Below are 20938 nucleotides of genomic sequence, written 5' to 3'. Positions count from 1 at the left end.
GGGCAATAAAAAGGAAAGGGAAGAAGAACTTCCCTCTGAAGTCTTGGTGATTTCTTGTTAAGTACATATATAAATGTAAGCATGTTGAAAGCACATTCTTAATAAAATTATTAATAACTTAGGGTCAGGATGGGAGGAGTCATCTAGTGTGGGATCACAGGGTTTTGATTTTTAGTGTGTTCCCTATTTTTATGACTAGATACTGGTGTGCAGAGCAGCTCTTCGTGACTAGCTCTAGTTGTGCAATATGGGCTCTGACATTTCCTTGGGTGCCCCAAGTACCTGCCATTTAAGGTACCGGAGCTCAAGTTACCCTTGATGTAGCACACATGACTCCCCTGAAAGCTAAGGATTTCTCTAAAACTAATAAAAACATAAGACACAGGTGTATGTGCACACACACACACACAGACACACACACACACACACACACACACGCACACAAATCACCAGATTTTATAAGCTGTCTCTATGCAAGAGGAACACAAAACAGACCCAGAAGTTGGAAGTGAGGTTCCCTGCTGAGACAGAAACTAGAAAGAATAGGCACCCAATAAATAAGAAAAAAAGCCACTAGTGGGAACCTATCCCCACAGAAAAGCATAAATGCTATTGAAGACACATAAGGATACCCAAGGTTAATGAAGGTGCTCTACGTATTGCAAGGAACACTGGGTGTGGTGCATGAACAATGAATCTTGGAAGACTGAAAAAAACAAAATAAAATTTTTTAAAAAATGAAGTTGCTCTAAAAATGTGATTTAAGTCCAAGATCACCTTGGGCAGAGAGAGTACATAAACTTGATGGTCCACTAGACCCTGGAAAGGTAACTTCAGGGCGCAAAACAGGAGCCTGGTAGAAATACCACTTAAGTATGTTATGGGAATATCAATCTGATTATGGGGCACACCAGATCAGGATTATCCCCCGCCTCCTGCCAAGGCTCTTAGCTCCATGTCCATCTCATAAGACAATGCCTAATGACTAATTTGTCTTCCTCCAAAATCCTGACACTGAAAGAGAGATAGCCTAGTGAATAAAATTGGTTTTCATAAAGCTACTTTTTTTTTTTTTTATCTTTCACAAAAAATTACAAAATTGGACATTTGACTTCCACATTGTTATGAATCTAGTTCCTGGGAGTCTGTCCTGGGTGCATGGATAAATTTGACCTAATTTGCAAAGCTGGGATGATTGTCCTTGGAGGCCCCAGGTCTGGCAGTCCCCTTAAATCTAACCTTGACATTTCAGAACCCACACACCGACATCAAAGGAAAGTAGGATGTTGACACAAAGGACCATTGTGTTGGAAGCTAGATTCCAGAGTGAAAAGGCCACAAAACCCATAGTCCCCCACATTCAATCCAGTACTGAGAGCATTTGTTTCTCCCTTCCCAAACTCCCTCAAGCCTAAATCTATTTGCCTTCTTGGTCCCTCTTCATCTCCATCACCATGATCCTGTTCAGGGCATCATCTTCCATCACCTGGATGACTAAAACAGCTGCCCCTGACTGGCCTCCAATATGGACCCTCCATTCTCCACCTACATGCCAACCAACCATGGTACCTGCTTGCTCTAGCAAGTTTAGCCAGCCCCCACCTCTACTCATTACATCTGCATAATGGCATGCATGCTTCTTGTGAGGCTCTAAGCTCAGAAATCAGCCCTGTGGGAAGCTGGCAGGGCACGACCTCTGAGCTTGATTAGCTCCAAGGGCTAGTATAAGAAGTAAACCAGTTACTGAATACTAATATATATACAGATACTAAGCAATGGTATCAACCTGGCTGACTGGGCCCTTGCTTGTGTATACAGTTTTGTCTGTATCACTTACTAACACTGCCCACTCCTTGGTTCTTGCTTTAGTCACACAGAGTATCTTAGGGTCATCCCAGTGCACTGTGCTCCTTCATGCCACCATGTTAACACACATGCTGGGCCTCTGCCTGGACTCCCCTTCCTCCCACTATGCCCAACTAATTTTAGCTCTTAAGCTTGAAGTCTCAAATTAGGTATTACTTCTTCCAAGATGCCTTCCCTAAACACTGCCTTCCTCACCCTGAAACTGGAATGGTTTTTCTCTTCCCCTCCCCTGCCACATAGCACCAGGAGCACCTAAACTAGTCCTTATGACCCACTCTGTAATTCTCAATTTTCCTAACTGCCAACTCCACTGTTGGGGCCCCAAACAAACTCCACAAGGAGAAAGGGGTGTGTGTGGGGGTGGAAGCAACCAAAGAGAGGTTCTGGCTTCAGCAGCCATATTGCTTTGCTGCAGGGGTGCTGGTTCTCCCTTGACCCTCATTAGAGCCTTATAAATTTCTATGTTCAAAGTGCAGGGGCAGCTCAGCTCCTCCCTCTCACTTAACCCACTGATTCGGAATTAAAAGATCAAAATTCAAGCAAAGCAGAACTAACATTTTCAGTTTTGGGTGTATTTTTTGGCCTCTTTGAGACGTGAATAAATAAAATAATACCCTCTGTGAGTTTATAAAGCTTTACAGTGATAGTTTGTAACCCACAGAACACCAGACAATTATTAGAGGATTATTGTTGGTGCCAGATCTGGTCCTATGGCAAGAAGAGGGGGACAGAAAAGGATGTCACGCTGTGAGGGGTGGGTGACCCTACTGGACTGAGGCCATCACCAAAACACCTATTTTCCTAATTCTGCTGCCTCGTGTCCTACACACAGCACAGAGGTCTTGCTGAGGCTCTGTGCTTTTCCACAGAGACAAGGCTCTGGCACACCCTCACGAGTGGGAAGTGGAGATATCTCAGGGCTTTTAAGGCTGGCACATGAGAGTACTCAGAGGTTCCTACAACTGGATTACCTGGGCTACATCTAGACAGGCCTGTTGAGTCAGAATAAGCATTTTAATGACTGACACTGATCAGTGAATATCATCCCACACCGGCAGGGGCTGCTGCCAGTACAGAGGGTCATCTCCATTCCAGCCCCTTTCCTGTGCCCTTGTCAGGAGCTTCCAGGCATTCAAAGCAGACACTCAGAATACAGGTGAAGCCTGCCACCTACAGTTAAAGGGTCCACGTATATTAGCTCCTGTATCCACCTGCCCTTAGTTCAGGCCCAAATTATCCCTGGAGTCAAAAGTTAAATCTCCTTCTTCTTCCCCTGGATTTAGACAAGGACAATTTAGGAAATGGACTTAAATCGCTCTTCAAGCCAGTCTGTGTTTCTTCAAATTAAAAGCTAAATATGGAATGAGAGTAAACTTCATTCAATAATGTGCAGCCAGTGTTCATGGAGCACCAGGGCTACGCAGCCTTGTGGCAAATGCAGTAATTCCATTAGTGCCACATAATCAGTGCTCATGTGTGGGCAAGAGAAATACGAGTCCAATTTCTGGATTTCTTTCTGTTCACATTGAGGATCAATTTTTCTCTCATGGTGAAATTAATTCACTTCTCCTGAGTGCTCTCTGTGCTACCTTCTGGAGGAAACTGTGGCCTCTGCCATTAAACCAGCATTACTGCTACAGGAGCAGATTCCGATCCTGCTTCACAACCCTCACAGGCAGAAACACATATGACATCCACACTTCAGCCAAGGAAGAGTGCATTGCATATGAAGTTAAATGCTCGGTTGCCCTTTGTTAACAAAAATGTGTAGCTTTTGGTAAAGTCCACCAAGGAGAACACAAACCGTGGGTAGAGCACACACCAAGAAATATTTCCCAAGCTGGGGAATTTAAGAGCACATGAGCAGAGTTTACACAGCACAATTCTCATGAGAAGCAATCATGATTACTAAACAGTTACCAAAACAGTGCAGCAGGGCTCTTGAGATTGCTTTATAAATCCCAAAGTTAAGGTTAAAGAAGTTGCTGTAGCAGTGGCATTAAGGTAAAAATATTTTCTCTTGCTGAAGAGTATCTTTAGTTCTCAACATATATCATTACACATATATTCAGTTTAAAATGAAAAACAAGTTACACATCACTTCTGGAAACTTAAAAATAAACTCTAGGTTGCTTTTCTTTTTGGCAGCACCAGCCTAAACTCTGCGGCTTTGCACTATTTCAGAAACTTCAGGTATATTACAGTCTTCTGAGAAAGGCCCAGTACTTCAGAATTCCTGCAGTAGCTGTGGAGAAAGAACATTACTGGCAACAAAAATTAAAACAACATTTCAAGACCTACAGGAATATATTTAGATGTTCATAAATGTACATACATATTTAAGCATTTCAGCTAATATCCTAAATACTTTTTTTTTTAAAAGATTTTATTTATTTATTTGTCAGAGAGAGAGAGAGAGAGCGAGAGTGAGCACAAGCAGATAGAGTGGCAGGCAGAGGCAGAGGGAGAAGCAGGCTCCCTGCTGAGCAAGGAGCCCGATGTGGGACTCGATCCCAGGACTCTGGGATCATGACCTGAGCTGAAGGCAGCCGCTTAACCAACTGAGCCACCCAGGCGTCCCAATATCCTAAATACTTTTTCTGTGACCATATTTACATTTCTTTTTGGTTCAAGAAAAAAAAAAAAAAACGTACTTAATAGACAAATTGTTTCAGCTGTAGGTAGAAAATTCCATGGCCATGCTTCTCTTTCCTGGTGTATATCTGGGGCCTTTGTGGGTGAGTAGAATTTCCCCTGGTCCCCAAAGCAGCTCACCTGTGACATATGCTTTATATGCATGGGGAAAGCTGCTCTTCTTAGTCAGAGGCTCTGTTGTTGGTGGGATTTGGAGAAAGTGGGCTGCAACATCTTTTTAGGGAGAAGGCAAGTAAACTTTTTCATTCTTGTGATTTTTGTGTGCTTAAACAATTTGAGCTGGCATAAAAGACTGGACCACAAAATTGCTCACAGAATTCCAGGATCCTGTTGCTCCATGCTGCAAACTGCAGATGCTCTCCAGCCCTGTTGGGCTTGGCCTAAATGTAGAATTTTACCCACCAGAAAGCATTACTGGAGCTCAAGTAGAAATTTTAAATAGCTCAATGATACTGATGCTTTTGCCCTTTGGATTCAAAAGCAATCATGACGAAACATTTCCAACAATGAGCTGATTATAATAACAAAAATACTTTTTCAAAAAAACATTTAATGAGGTAGCTGAGATCAAATATCAAATCCACAGGATATACGACGGTGCTTAATAAGTACGCAGGCGTTTTAAAATGTATTTTTAAATGCAAACTTGCTACAGTGCCTAATAAATGCTCTTTCTTTCCAATTCCTGAAGATGCATGCAGATGTTGCAAAGACACCCTTGCAGAATTACAACAGCAAGAAAACAAGAGGTTGAGAGTAAGTGAAGCTGGACAAGAGGAGAATGGAAGAGAGCTCTGGGCATATAGCTTGGGCTGATGTGGTGTGGTTCCCATGGAACTGAAATATGGTCAGTGCCACTGAGAACTTACACCAAGAAGAACTCAGGGACATTATGGGTTGAGATGAGGGTCTTGAGGTGGTAGGAATCACAGCTTAGAGCACTTTCATTAAGATTGAGGCAATGTTCAGAGCACAGCCCCACACACCTTTCAGGGCCCCTGGAACTACCCTCAGGAGGGAGTCTGGCTTCCTGCTGCCCTCACCATGACCACTCTGGGTTCGGTCTGCTCCCAGCCACAGGCTTGTTTAGGCTGAACAGCTTTTAAGATGCTAACTTCAAATGATTTCCATGTGGAGTCTTGGACAAAAGGAAAGGTGGTGACACCAAGCCTGGCATCATGGATTCTGTGACTGTTCCAGCAATATGAACATTTGGAGTTCACACGCCCACCCGCATGGGCACACACGCTCACTTGCCTGCACACAGGCGCATGCATGAGATGGTGCGGGGCAGTCAAGCAGACTCTCCAAACTCAGGCAGGGCAGGAGTGGGCAGGATGAAGGGGCCTGGGGCAGGGCTGGTGGATTCATGGAGAGGGAACCTGGATCCACCTTTGCCACCCTCCCTTTCCTGTCCTCCATGGGGGCAGCCAGCACACCCGGGCACCCAGCAGAAATGCACTGAAGACAAGGGATGGAAAGGTAGGCACCAGATCACTCAGTTACTAGGTCTCCGTCGTATAGTTGCTGTAGGCCAAAGGAGGCAGGGTCTGAAAGCTGCTCCACCGCCTTGTACCAGGCTGGGACTCCACACGCCCTTGCTCTTTATATTTACCCAGAATGTTTTTGGCTTCTTCTGCATCCCGCAAAGGGCTCTCTCCATATTCTTCCTTCAGCCACTGCCGGTACTGGAGAAGTTGAAAACATAACCAAAATGTCACACACACACACACACACCCCTGCATCTACACAGATTATGCCTGTTACTTAATGGTACAGATTTTGTCACATGTAAACAACGAATAAATGGGTGTTGGGCAATCATAGGTCTGTGGTTGGCCAGCCAGTGTCAAGCCAGAGAAATAACTGCTTCTTCCAGGTTTTAGCCTGAGGACACGAAAACAAGCCAAACCAAGAAAATGGCACTTGGCCCAAAGAGAAATAAACAGACGTTAATATGGGGTCTGAAGATGGTAAAAGACAACATCCCACAGCTGCAACTGGTGAACAAGGGGCCAGTGACGACTTTAATTGGGATGCAGGTGGGGCATTCTTGTCCTCTCTGGGCCTTTCAAACTCCAACCTCCATGATCCTAGGTGTGTACAGAAAGACTGAGGCATCTTCCCAGAGGATGCTGCTCACATCACCGAAGTCCCTTGAGCATGGTTACCTGGTGGACTTCATGCTTCTCGAACTCCTGGAGCTGTCTCTGGAAGCCCAGGTTGGGGTTGGCACAGGATCTCCCTGCACGCACAGTGTGCAGGGCATCCTCCCAGCCAAAGTCGGTGACGGTCATGATGTATGCGATCACCAGAGTCACACTCCTGGAGACGCCCGCCAGGCTGCAAGGGCCAAAAGAACCCACAGAGGCAAGGGGTTTTAGTCCATGAGTCTATCTCTTGATTCATTGAGATCAGGGGATTCTGTGGATCTCATTTTAGAAAGTCTTCCTGCCTTGGATTATGAGTGGACAGCAAGCCAGTATGAAATTACTCAGAAACATAGGCATCAGTGTCTGTGTTAGCCTCTTTTTTTTTTTTTTTTAAATTTTTTACAGATTTTTCTACTATCGCTTCTGGCACCAGTTTTATGATTCTCTATGCTCCTGAGCCCTTCTTCAGATAGTCCCCATTTCCTTGGGCAGAAAAAATAACTAACTAAAGCACGTTGAGGGAACTTGAAGGGTCTGGGATCTATGCAATAAATCTATTTACAACCTGCACAGTTTAGAAGGTTTCATTTTTTTTTTAGGTCTGGTTTTCTTAGATAAATGAAGGCTAGGTCTATAACTGAAAGCCCATTAAATACAGAAGCTCTTATGAAACAGTTTGTATTCTTCTTGAAATAACTGAGCAGAGCACAAGAGTGGTTACATTCCACGTGCTCTGGGATGTGGGGGTCAATAACGGTTAATTATATCTAGCCGGCTGAGTAAGGGGACCAATTTTAAATGCATATGCAAATTAAGGTGGTCACAGAAGGCTGTGCTGCGTCAGATTTAGAGTGTTCTAGCAACGGTTTAAGATGGGGAAGTTTAGCAAAATTCTCATTTTTAGAAAGGCCTATCTTAGATTTATATAACCATATGAAATACAAATTCCTAGAATATCAGGGCTACACATATTCAAATGATGATGATAATAGTAATAATAATATAACCATTCTTACATAGTGGCTCTTCCTTAAGCTTTTATATCAGAAATACTGAGAGAGCTTTTAAAAAATACATCCTCTTTGGCTGCAAACCTGGAGACTCTAATTCACCAGGAGCCACAGAATCCCAGGGACAGGATTATAGACCTCCCCTTATATGGCTCCAACTGCATCCCCTCAAATTCCTTAAAGCAATGTAGATGAACATAATAAAATCTACAATTTGTTACATGTCCTACTCTTTTTTAAAGTAAAAAAAAAAAAAAAGTAAATCACACAATCTTAAGAACTGCATAAAACCAGCAAACTATTTCTTTCTAAAGCAATCAAACTACTATCCCTGCTTTCCTAATATAGATTACAGACCCTTAGAAGAGATTAGTTTTCATGAATGGCTCCTCTGGATATCATGCACTGGATCTCTTCTGTCATAACAGAACTGTCACCAACTTCAGCTGCAACCCAGCCCAGGAGACATCACTTTACATTTCCAAAGAGCTTTCACTAAAGTAGCAACTTCTCTGGGGAAACTCAAAAGACTGTTAAGCCTTTTTTTTTTTTTTTTTTTAAATCTATTTCACAACATAATATTGTCTTTTAAAATATCCGAGTATAATCGACATGTGTTACATACTTTCAGGTGTACAACACAGTGATTCTATAAGTTTACATTATGCCGTGCTCACCATAATTGTAGCTGCCATCTGTCACTATCCAACCCTGTTAGACCATTGACTGTATTCCCTACACCTTTATTCCTATGACTTGTTCATTCCATAACTGGAAGCCTACATCTCCCACTACCCTTCACCCATTTTGCCCATCCTCTTCCCCCTTCCCCTCTGGCAACTATCAGTTTGTTCTCTGTACTTATAGGTCTGGTTCTGCCTTTTGATTTTTTTATGTGTTTTGTTTTTTAGATTCCACATATAAGTGAAATCATATGGAATTTGCTTTCTCTGATGGATTTCACTTAGCATAATACCTCTCAGTCTAGCCATGTTGCTATGTTGCTGTAAATGGCAAGATCTCTCTCTCTCTCTTTTTTTAATGGTTGAGTAATATTCAATATGGAGTCTGACTCAATATAGAGAGGAAACATGCTCAGCCTGCACTTTGATAAACAGCAGAGTTCTGGCTCCAGAATGTTGGCTGCTGGTTCCTTTGACATAACAGTTATGTAGATGAGTATGAGTACTAGCGGTAATGAATATTTCATAATGCATATTTTCAATTCACTATATTGTACACCTGAAAGTAATGCCAACTATATTTCACTTAAAAATAAAACAAATAGGGGTACCTGAGTGGCTCAGTGGGTTAAGCCACTGCCTTCAGCTCAGGTCATGATCTCAGGGTCCTGGGATCGAGCCCTACATTGGGCTCTCTGCTCAGCGGAGGGCCTGCTTCCCCCTCTCTCTCTGCCTGCCTCTCTGCTTACTTGTGATCTCTCTCTCTCAAATAAATAAATGAAATCTTAAAAAAAAAAATAAAAAAATAAAAATTAAAAAAAAAGTAAAATATGAGAGCTAACATCCACTGAGAGCCTACCATGAGCCAGGCACAGTGCTAAGAACTTTGTGTGCATTGTCCTTGGGTTGCGTGTATTATAAAATTTTCTTTGCAGTGTGTATGTACTCATTTATATGTATTCATATCCATACAAAGTATAGCTGAATGCAGGTGGAGAGCTGTATATAAACTGTTTGATTCTAAGAGTCTATTCAGATCTTTTCAAAGCAAAGTACTAAGCTAAACACATATAAAATCCCCCATCTGTAAATGGAGAAGAAATGGTCATTCTGGTATTACACTCATGCAGTGCTAAACACGTGCTAAATACGTGATCAAAACTCTCCAGAAAGAAACAGTGTTTTGAAAGAGCACTGAGGTTTCAGGGATGATCCCACAAAATCTGTACCCTCCATAGGAGGCTATTCTAAGGGAGTAATGGACATGAGCTAGAAAAGAGGTTCCTGTCCAGTAGCCTTGACAGACCCTACAGAAATCCTAACTGTGAAAATGAAAATCCTAAGTGAAAATGAAAAAAAAAAAAAAAATATAGCGTTCTCTTTCATCAAAAACAAATGATGACTAACAAATGGCAGGGGTCAGATGGAGTGTGTATTCAAGATTCAGAGAGCAGACAGAACTATTAGGAGATGAAGTAACTAATCTAAACACACAGAAAAACCCTTGAGAGAAATCAGGCTGAGCAGAAATACCAAGCTATGATTAGGCAGAGGCATACATACCAGTGTACAAGACAGCCCTCACCCCTGAGGCGGCACTCGTGAATGAATTTAATACTTTCTTTGAAATGTCTTGTCCTGTGGGGGGAGAAAAAAGAGAGAAGTGACATCTCTCTACTTTACTCAACATATGATGAAAAGAAAAATCCGCCTGAGGTTTCTTGAAAAGGTCTCAGAGTCCCACAGCTTCAAAACCGTGGTCACACTGTCTGGGGCTGGAGCTGCCTCAGCTTTAGAATCTGTCACACACAATGCTGGGACCTGGGGAGGGCTGCCCATCTTCTGGGATTTTCAGAATTTCTCCGCAAGGAATCCCTGAAACACAGAGTTGCCACTGACTGGTATGTGTGGGGGGTGGTTTCTGCCTAGCCCAGGGGTCGGTTGGAGCCACTGAATGTTCAAGAGCATACTAGTGACCCCACAGTGATGATCTACACACCAGCTGTGCACATTCAATACCATCCAGGTGAAGAAGGTGCCTGTATCCTGCAGGCTCCCCAGTGCTAAGAGGTAGTTTACTTTTGATGATCTGAAAAACCTAATAATACTCTCCCATATTGGTCTCCCTTGACTTTGTTACATCCTGTCAGCATGTTGTCAGAGTGCTGTAGGAAAAGGGAAAAAAGAGCTCCAATCCCTGCTCAGCCACTTACTGGCTGTGTGACCTTGGGAGAGTCACTTAGTTTCCCTTAACTTCAGTTATAAAGTGGAAATAATGTCTTATAGGGTTGAACAAGGTGATATATGTCAAAATGCTTTGCAAACTCTGAAGTCCTTTATGACAATGAAACCATGATCCTTACTTCTTCTGACTCTTAGCTTTTTTAACACTCTTTCTCCTGCATGCATGTACCAGCATCATTTAGAGCATGTTCTGGACTGACTGGTGGGTTAATTATAAACACTCCAAGGGCACCTACAGAGTACACGCTTTTGGAGGTCTTCTGCCTTTGATTGACTTACAGAGCAGCAAAACACCTAAAGTTGCCCATGGTATAAATTCATCCTCTTTTAAACACCAACTGAATACTATTTACTGAACACTGCAAAGCTGCGGGAGGTTCATGGAAGACTGAAAATTATTTTCCAACCACACAAGCTAGGTCTATTGTTTCATGAAGGATAACAGGACAAATGAATGTAACAATGAGAAATTCAGGTATGGCATAACAAACTCAGCCAGGTATTAAATACAGAAGAAACTTAGCAACCTAAGTAGAGGTGTCCAGCTAGATTAAGGTGGAGAGACAAAACAGGAAACTATAAATGCACATGCATACACATACATATTCCATAACCAGCCATAAGGCATGATCAAAAGTCCTAGGGAATCGAACCCAAGGACCCCAGACTCTTAGCTAAAATCTTTAACTATGAGAACATTACAAGACACACTTCCGCTAACTTTCCCAGGCACAAATGCTCCCAGACATACACTTATAAAATGACTCCAGGCATTGCAACTATACTCACAAACACTGGCTTGCTCTAAAGCAGGCAAGAAAAGATTCCTGCTGTAATTCCTGAAATCTGAAATTCAGTACTGAAAGAGATCTCAGAAAGGATTGTAAGGCAGAAGGCTGGAAGCCAGGCAGTGAAGCTGAATGCACAGAGGGGTGAAGGGATGGGGACACTGTGATGTGACTGGCAGAAGCCTGGCCCACTGGAGATAGGAAAGAAAGCTCGGTGCTGTTAGAGCTTGTCTCTCAAGCAAAAATAGTCTGCAGTGAAGCCTTCCAATTTTTAAGTATTGAAACTGCAGCAGACATCTTGAGTTGTGCTGATTTCATTTGGGGCAGCAAAGTTTGTCAGGATAGTCCCCCTTCCCTCTAATTCCAGCCATGGAGAAGTAAAGAAAAGGTTGTGGGGTGGGGACTACTGGAAAAGTTTTCTCTTCCTAATGAAAGTTATCTATCTCTGCCCCAGTTTTCCTGCTAGGAAACTGGAAGTAAGCGTCATGTTTATAGCTGCATCAGCTGCCCTGTAACCACAGGTGATAAGCCCCTGGGGTGGAGAGGCAGCAGGATGCAAAGGAAGACCTCAGGGTACTGATGGCCAGGCCTGGGAGCACCCACTACCACGTTTCTTAGTCAAGGCTTAAAGTAAATTTCTCTGTAACTTAAAACATCATCACCCTGCTACTTTAGTCAAATACAATCTACCTGATAGCAGCAACCAATTCAACAGTTTTAAAAACACTGAGCTAGGTGGCAGCTGAGTGGCCCAGTTGGTTAAGCTTCTGACTCTTGATCTCAGCTCAGGTGTTGATCTCAGGGTTGTGAGTTCAATCCCCACATTGGACTTCACACCTCAGTGTGGAGCCTACTAACAAAATAAAAATAAAAAATAAAAGAAAGTAAAAACATTGAGCCAACTCATCTGGCCTAGGAGTGGCTACAGGCTGCCCACCTGCCGTCTGCTTCATGGTTTACACAACGCAGCCTGTCCTCCTCTGTTGGTCACTGTACATACCAGACATGCCAGAGGGTAGGGTGGGTCTGACTGCAGATCCCAGTACCAGGACAGGCTGCCCAGAACTCAAAGCTCATCCCTGACTTCAGTCTAGCAGTGGCCTAGAGGGTACACATTTGTCCACTAGGTCGGCCATGCTGGGGGAGCCAAAGGTTCTGAGAGTCCTCTCCATGCCTGCCTATACTCATGCCTGTCCTTTACGGGTCTCTTTCTAGTTGAGCAGAGCTGCATCTGAGACAAGATGGGTAGGGAAGAACACAGCAACCAGAAGAGGAAAAACAAATCTCGAAATGAATGACAACTGCCTGAGTAGTGAACAAACCACAGACTGCTCCAGAACACAGTGCAAAGGCCCGAGTAACGTGAAAGTTACCAGGGCCCTTGAAGTGAGTAGGACTTCGTGTTTTAGGGGAACACGGTCAGTGCCGTGGAACTCACCAAGATCTTGCAAAGTGATAACAAACAAATCCCTTTACTGAAACCTGAGAGTGGGAACAACTACTTCTATCTGGCTTTTATTCCTGCATGTACCAAACCACATGCACGATGAAACCCAGGTCTTAAATACTATCGGGTATATCTGGATTCAAAAGTCAGTCTTTCCTGTCCTTTCTCAGGATAAGACAGTGGGGTGGGAGTGGGGTCAGTAGGGCAACATGCAAACCTGCCAGAGCCTAGAGAGTGTGTGTGAAAGAGCTGAAGGGCCAAGGAAGTCATGAGGAGGTGCCCCCACTTTGCTCCTTGCCAGCCCTTTCCTCTTTCAGTTCTAAGTGCACCAACCTTAAGTCTAGGACAAACCTATAGATGGCTCCTGCCCACCACCATGTTGGCGCAAGGGCTGTGGAACCCCAGGGCAGACATCTGTGAGAGGACAGCTCACAGCCCAGCCCAGGAGTGTAAATGATGCCACCGAAGAGATGGCTCAAAGCCCCACCACAAAACTTGACTCATAAACACAGTTGGGCACAAGGCCACACCAAGCAGACATTCCTAGAAGTGCTTTTTCCAAGTAAAGCCAGGAGGCAGGAACATTTACTACTGCTTTGGTGTGTTGCAGGGAGCGGGGGTTATTTCCAGGGAAGCTGATGACATAAACTCTAGCGCTGGTCATTAAACTCCCTCCTCCACACAGGAAATACCCGCGACTCTGGCTCTTGTTGCCCAATTCTCCGATGTGAAGCAGAAGCACACATCTTAAGCACCATCCCACCACAGGCTGTTACAATGAACATAGGTTCCCTATTCTTGCTCTTCATTTTGTTTCTCTTCATTTTGTACCCTCACTTCCGTACAAAGACATGTGTATAAGTTCTGTTGGAGGAAAGCGAGTGGGGCTCATCCACCTATATGTGTCACAAACTTACCTCATAGTGCTTGCTGCTGCCAGCAATCTGAAAAGAACACCTTGGGTAGGGCAGAGGGCACTTCAGAGGAGAACCCTCCTCTGTGGGGGCTCAGCAAACTCAGCCCTGCAGTTGCCACTGTCCCCCTTTCTCAGTTTGTGCTGGCTGTCCTCCCCTTGAAGAGCCTCCCCCCTCTCTCTGTCTGGAGGTCAAGAGACAGGACCAGCCAGGTTTCCCTGACCTTCGGAGATGCACAAAACAGATGGTGGATGGGATCTAGCAAAACTACACCCCATGATGCTCATTTTTTGAGGCTGACAACTAGTTCTTATTCCAAGACTATGAGATATGGAGGCTGTGAGATCACAGACAGCCTGTGACAGCCCACAGGCAGACTGTGGGGTCAGAGACAGCCTTCTCCTGCTGAGGACTCTGCTTATCTGAGCAGTAGCCCAAGGGATCTGGTCATGATCCCTTGATCATACCCCTTGAATGGTAGCTGGGCTTACTCCAAAGCCAGCAGTATCAGAGCAGGCTGTACTGAGAGCAAAAGCCATGGAGACTCAGGACACTTCTCCTTCTCACATACATACACATGTGTGTATTTATGTGTACACACAAACATATATGTGCATGTATGTTGTATATGAAAGCAAAGGAGGAGAAAACAAGAAAGATAAGCACTCTTTATTTTTTTCCTCCTGAAAAAAGAATGCTTAAAAAAAAAAAAAGCAAAAAAGCAAAAAGCAAGCCGGTGGAAAGTTCTGAGTGAGTGAACCTGTGCTCTGGAAGGTGGGCTAGGATCAGAAAGCTGTTTCTCCTGGGGCAGGATTAGCACAGGCCCCCAGGCTCTGTGTGGGCCCAGCTGGAACACAGTAAAGCTCTCACCCCACCCAGAAGCAAGCAGGAAGGAACATTATACAGTAGTACATGGCAGAGCTGCTCTATCGGCACGCAGTTTTGAACACACACAAACTACTCATATATCAATGATGTCCCAAATTTCATATGTCCTGCACTTAAACACTGTTTTTAACTGGGGAGAATTAAAACACACATGTGGTATGATCATGCTTTTCATTTTGCCACATAAGTTCATTTTGAAAACAAAACAAAACCCTCTTTACCACCTACTATAATGTAATTTCACAAAGAGTAGCTGAACACTAGAAAAACAAGGAGGACATAGTTTAAGATTAAAAAATAGTTGGGGCACCTGGGTGGCTCAGTGGGTTAAAGCCTCTGCCTTCGGCTCGGGTCATGATCTCAGGGTCCTGGGATCGAGCCCCATCGGGCTCTCTGCTCAGCGGGGAGCCTGCTTCCTCCTCTCTCTCTGCCTGCCTCTCTGTCTACTTGTGATCTCTATCTGTCAAATAAATAAATAAAATCTTTAAAAAAAAAAAGGAAGACTAAAAAATAGTTAAATTCAAAAAGTCAAGTCTTATGGAAAACTCAATATGCCTTTTCTGAGTATTTCTCATTTCTATGGGCTGCAAAGTCCTCAGGGGTCACGGGTGAGCATGTGTGTGTGTGCACACAGATGCTCAGGTAAGTATGCTTCTGTCTAGAAATAGGACCACCACAGCACTCTAAGGGCCCACATCACTTTGATCTTGCAAAGTTGCTTTTTAATAATTAAAACAAAAACAACTGTAAATGAGTGAAAGAGAGAACTGGATGTACAGAAGACATCAGCTAAACTAAACAAAACATACACAAAAAGATAAGGAGGTAGAATAAGGCAAGGAAGTTTTACTGATACTTTAAATATAAGCTTACTGTATTGCTAATACCTCTTCTCCCCACAAAAACCTCAAAAAATTTAGAGACCTGCTCAATACTCAAACCACTGAATGTCACAAAGGCTCTATTGTAATGATGCAATGCTACCAACTCCACAGCACAGATCAAACTTTCCTGGACTTCAAGAAGATTAAAAAAGATTTAAAAAAAGTAATTATTCCCTTAACAATGTCTAAATACAAAATACCAATTTAATAAATATTAATATAAGAATGAGTAGTTCTTTATTCATTGATAAATTAGTTATTTATTCATTAATTAAAGAAGTATTAATGTATTTTCAGAGTGAATTACAGTAATTCCCTCTCAACTAGTTCACTCTCAAGTAGTTCACTCTCAAAATACATTAATAGTTCAGTAATTCACTCTCAAAATACATTAATACTTCTTTCTTGGATAGACAGCAAATATAATCTTATTTTTAAAAATGCTTAGAGTTCATAAAAAACACTTTCACTTATCTACCTTATACTACAAAAATTGTGTTAGATAGGTATTTTACAGATGAGAGAAACGAGGCTAAAAATGACCTGTATAAGAAACTACAGAGAGAAAGCAAAAGCAACTATTTCTCAAAGTCTGAGAAATTCTAGCCACATCGGCCAGAGAACATGTGGCCTGTGCATTTGATATAAACTCAAGGATGCCTCTAATTGTGACAAATCATGCAAAACATACCAACCTGGGTCTGTGGGGTTATAATGACTATGAGAACTTGAACTTTCACATTTCCTGACTTTGAAAGGCAAGGTGGTTGGGGGAACTAAGCTAAAATTTTAATGTACTAATGTTATCTCCACCAGGTTTCTGTGTTTTAAGTTCCTGGAAGATCAGAGGGGGAGTTTATGAGGATTAAAGCCACGACAGAAAAATGACCTTTCTGGGCAGTTTACAGCCACTGAATACCAAGTGAAGCAGTTAGTTTCAAAAGGTCACAAACCTCTTACTAAGCGTAATTGGCAAGAAGAATTCCTGTTGGTGTAAGTATCTGTGGGGAGAGACTTAGGATATTATATTAAATATATATTATATGTATTAAATTATATCCCAAGTGAGAAATAATTTTAAAAGTTTGTAAGTTTAAAACAGGGATACAGTTTTCTAGAATTTATTTTGTCATTAAATATAAGAATTCTAGGCATCCGTAATTGAAAATGGCTAGACTAAAGAACTACTAGTTCTACTCATCTGAGTTACCCAGGGCATATTTTCCAAATGACAGACATGATTTCTCCTGTTTTTGTTAACCAGAGCATTAATATTATTTATCTCCTGACCACCTACATTGGTTAATTGTACAGAAAATAAAGGTTCACATTAGCCTATATGTTCCTAATATTTGCTGAGTAATTACTTCAGGCTACCTGCAGTGAGGTGGGTCATATAAACAGAATTAAGTGTTTCACTGGCTATGGTCTAATTATATCATGAAAGCATGCTCACTGTTAAAAGGCACATTATGCTTCCAATAAAATATTTGTAACAAGTAAAGAGAAACTCAAGCTATTTCATAGGCTGTCTCTTAACATACAAAGTATACTCATATTCCAAACTTAACTCCACAATTCCCATGTAACTTCAGTAGAGCAAGAAGTATTTATAGAATCATGGACATCGATGTGTCCAAATCCTTATTTAATGCATAAATTTGCTATTACTAATGGATTAAAACTAAAAGTTTCTCCAAAGAATCACATGAGTGCCTATGAACATAATTCCCAACAAGAGAGTGCCAGCTTTTCTGCCTTTCGATGAGTTATGGCCTTGACTTTATTTTCCAACTGGATCAGAGGTTGTACTGCTATAGGACTTCACTCAAAATAGCAGCAGTGGCACATTCTCCTCAAGTTCTCTCTGTCATTAGCTTCACACTTGGGTGCTATAATAACCACCTACTGGAATCCTACACTACACTTTCACCAAGATGTGAGGAAAGGGCTAAAAAGGGAAATCACTCATCTTAACAAGACCTCTGCACATATTTGGGATGGGAGAGAACAAATTCAAATCTTATGGGCTGGTCCTCTGGACCCAAGGTGACTGTGTTTGGGCTGGTTTTGCCAGATCTGAACTGACCCATGAGACACTGCAACTCAGAGAAATATTTTCTGTCACTCTGGCCTTTCCATGTAAAGAAATCTTTCAAATATTCCACTGAAGTGGGCCTCCTGAGCACCAAAAATTGTTATTTCAACTATCTTCTTTTGTAACTCTCAAGATATATTTACACACCCTGAAGACAGTAAAAGTATACTCTGATTTTCAAAAGTGCTTAGAGTTCATAGATATGTGATCTGTCTTCAAAAATCCTGAAGGCAGGAATTTTTCAAATGAGGGAACTGAAGCTCAGATGGGTTTAAATGACTTGTCAAGGTAGATGCAACTAGTTTTAAAGGTAAGATATCTAACATCAAGGTCTACTGCTTACTTGTTTATATAGTGTAGGGCTGCTCAATGCTCAATCTTCATTTCATACATCAGTCATTGTCCTGGACATCAAGCCCAGTGCTTGGCTCCTAGCAAAGCTGAAAAATCCTGGGGGCAATCGAGTACAGGTGGCTACCTTCTCTGACAACAAATGCCCAGAATGTGTTACAATCTGATTCCTCCAAAGAGTCATTGCCAATCAGGTATTGACAAGTTCACAGTACATTAGAATCTCAGTTTGAGATAAGAGCAAAGCAACTGTTCTAAAAATAGCCACCAAAACATGGGCAGAAGATTGCTGTGGTCTCCAGAGAAAGGCAGTGGCTCACTTCCTTCCGTATACGCCATGCCCTTCCAACCACTTCTGTTTCTTGACACGACTAGTAACCAAGGAAGTTCTCTGGTGCTTCTTCTCCTAGACGTAGGCTGCTACAGTTTTCCTAGTGATCCTAGTAAAATCTTTCCTCCACCATCCTCGATTTTAAAGATTGACTTTTTCTGTGAAATACAGAGTTAGTGTGAAAACAAGTCGTGCATAGAATGTTATCTGTCCCTGCTTTCCAATCTACCTTTCCTGGTCTAACTCTATACCACCTGTCTCCTGTCCTACCCACCTGCTTTCCCACATCTTTCCCCACAGCAATCGATCTGACTCTGGCAACGTTTTTTGTTTTTTCTTCCCCCCAAACAGGAAGATCTCTCAAAATTATTGTATAATCTGTGAAAAATCTGCTGTCCAGCAATAAAAATCAAGATTGGCTGATGTTTCAGTGTTCAATAGCTTTTAGAGATGCTAGACAATTGGGATACTAAACAGAAGATTATGTGGTATGTAATTCCAATGTGCAGGATTTGTAAGCAATAGAGCTTAAGAATCGTGAAGGATGAATCCTGATAGGTCTGCAGACTCCCAAATTTACAAACGCCACCTTAGCTTACAACTTTCCTAATAAAATGCGGTAATGTGTAATACTAGCAGGGTTGTTGTATGTGACATGCAATGTAAGCATGAGGCCAGCCTGAGAAGCAGAGGCTGGTGTCTACTAGATACACTGAATGGCTCAGTACTTCAATTCTGCTCCAGTCCCTCAACCTGCAAGGTTCAAATCCATGCTTCAGTAAAACTTAACTCCATACCGTGGTCTTTCTAGGTCACTTTTAGACACCAAATAGTGTGAATGTTTAAAGCTGTGAAGTGCTGTGGGTCTCCAAAGAGCTGTCCCTCATTCTGCTGAAGCCTAACCACAACCTAATTATTGTCACCTTTCCTTTTTTACTCTTTAATTTGGCTCCTAGAAAATTTAAAATTACCTGCATGGCTTACATTTGTGGTTCATAGTCTATTTCTACTGGATGGTGCTGTCTTAGACAAAACCCATTAGCTTCTTTAAACCTTTGCTTCTAGAGAGAGGATAAACATGCTAAAAGTTTGGTTTGAGGCATCGTTTCTAAAAATGAGCCTCTTCTTGTAGATATCCCATCAGTCAGTGTTATATAGTTGAAGGACTGGTAAACAAACAGTGTGCCTCCCGCTACGGCTCTAACTTCGCAGCACAGACCTCTATGCTTGGCATCAAGAGTCCCATGGCTCTGATGATGTCACGGCACTTAACTTGCTTGACTTTACTGGTCTTTATTCATTTTTAATATCTCCAAAAATATAGGAAAAAAACCACTTACAGGTTCTGAGATGGTGAATCCGCTGCTGGAATGCACAGGTATTTAACCCCCTGTAGAATAATAAAAATAAAATAAAAAGATGATACTTAGTGGAGAATACTAGTTAAAGGAACTGTTTACTCAGATCAAAAAATAAAAAGTAAAAAGGAGAAGTTTTTCCCTCATCCTTTGTTGCCAAGGAACCAGGGGAAACTTTTTAATTAAGGTTCCTGGTTATTTCCTTGACCGTGCATATGAATATTCATGCTCTGGCTTGCAAACCGTTTGTAGGCTTATATAAGGTTTATCAAAAAAGTGAAATAATTGAGTGCTTTCCAGTAAGTGTCAACAAGTTTCAAAACTATCATTTCAGATGCTTGTTTACATATTCAACATTTTAAAAAAATCTATTTCATTTAAGATCCTAAGTGACCAAAAAGGAAGCACTTTAAGTAAAATCCTTAACATGATGACTAAATTACAATGTTATATTACAGAGTATTCTACATCAAATTTTAGTAATTGGAAAATTATAGTTTCCCTGATACATTATTGGGAATTTACACATTCAAAATATCTTGATTTATTTTTTTAAAGATTTTATTTATTTATTTGTTATAGAGGGAGAGAGAGAGAGAGACAAAGTACAGCAGGGGGAGTGGCAGGCAGAGCAGGCAAAGGAAGAAGCAGGCTCCTCACCGCCCGAGCAAGGAATGCAATGTGGGACTTGATCCCAGGACCTTGGGATCATGACCTGAGCTGATGGCATATGCTTAATGATTGAGCCACCGAGGCATCTCTATTTTGATTTTGCTTGTTTTTCAAAAGAGTAAAAGTTTGTGTACCAAACTCACATTTTTTTAAAAGAATGGCCTAATTTGAAAACCAAAAAAATGAACTTCATTTAGGTCTCCATAAAAATCTATAAAAAAATGTCTGTGTAAATTCATGCTATAAAAAGCCATGCTAAATTTAAGTTTTATTAAAAACCTGGTTGTTTGGAGCACCTGAGTGCTCAGTCAGTTAAGTGTCTGACTTCTCAGGTCATGGTCTCAGGGTCCTCAGATTGAGCCCCACATTGGGCTCCCTGCTCTGCAGGGAGGAGTCTAGCTGTCTCTCTGCCCCTCCCCCTGCTCATGCTCTATCTCAAATAAATACATCAATTAATTAATTAGATAATTAATTAAATATATTTTTAAAAAACCTGGTTGTTTCTTCTTCAGAGGGATTTATAGTTCCAAAGGTCTTCAATGTCATGTAAAAAACAAAATCTAGAAATCTCAGCAATCTTTGCAAAACAATATGGT

At 41.9% G+C, this 20938-nt stretch overlaps 1 protein-coding gene across 2 annotated transcripts in view; it reads right to left on the bottom strand.

The window, feature by feature from the left end:
• Positions 1 to 715: 715 nt before the first annotated feature.
• Positions 716 to 20938, bottom strand: part of LOC111156695 (dual specificity phosphatase 22) — a 63259-nt gene continuing 43036 nt past the window's right edge. Inside the window, exons 4-8 of one of the 2 annotated variants that reach the window (XM_022517724.1) lie at positions 19653 to 19702; positions 9931 to 10005; positions 6693 to 6864; positions 6137 to 6209; positions 716 to 4111 (exon numbers count right to left, since the gene is read on the bottom strand). In XM_022517724.1, the coding sequence (XP_022373432.1) occupies positions 4065 to 4111; positions 6137 to 6209; positions 6693 to 6864; positions 9931 to 10005; positions 19653 to 19702 (417 nt within the window). In that variant the 3' untranslated portion in view covers positions 716 to 4064. Of the gene's footprint in view, positions 4112 to 4488; positions 6210 to 6692; positions 6865 to 9930; positions 10006 to 19652; positions 19703 to 20938 lie in introns of those variants that run through there. The other variant, XM_022517723.1, reaches the window with a different exon arrangement.

Source organism: Enhydra lutris, unplaced genomic scaffold (assembly GCF_002288905.1).
Source record: "Enhydra lutris kenyoni isolate GAN:26980312 unplaced genomic scaffold, ASM228890v2 scaffoldscaffold48, whole genome shotgun sequence".
Taxonomy (NCBI): domain Eukaryota; kingdom Metazoa; phylum Chordata; class Mammalia; order Carnivora; family Mustelidae; genus Enhydra; species Enhydra lutris.
The sequence above is the reverse complement of the archived record's forward strand: the minus strand, read 5'-3'. Positions and strand labels throughout refer to the sequence as shown.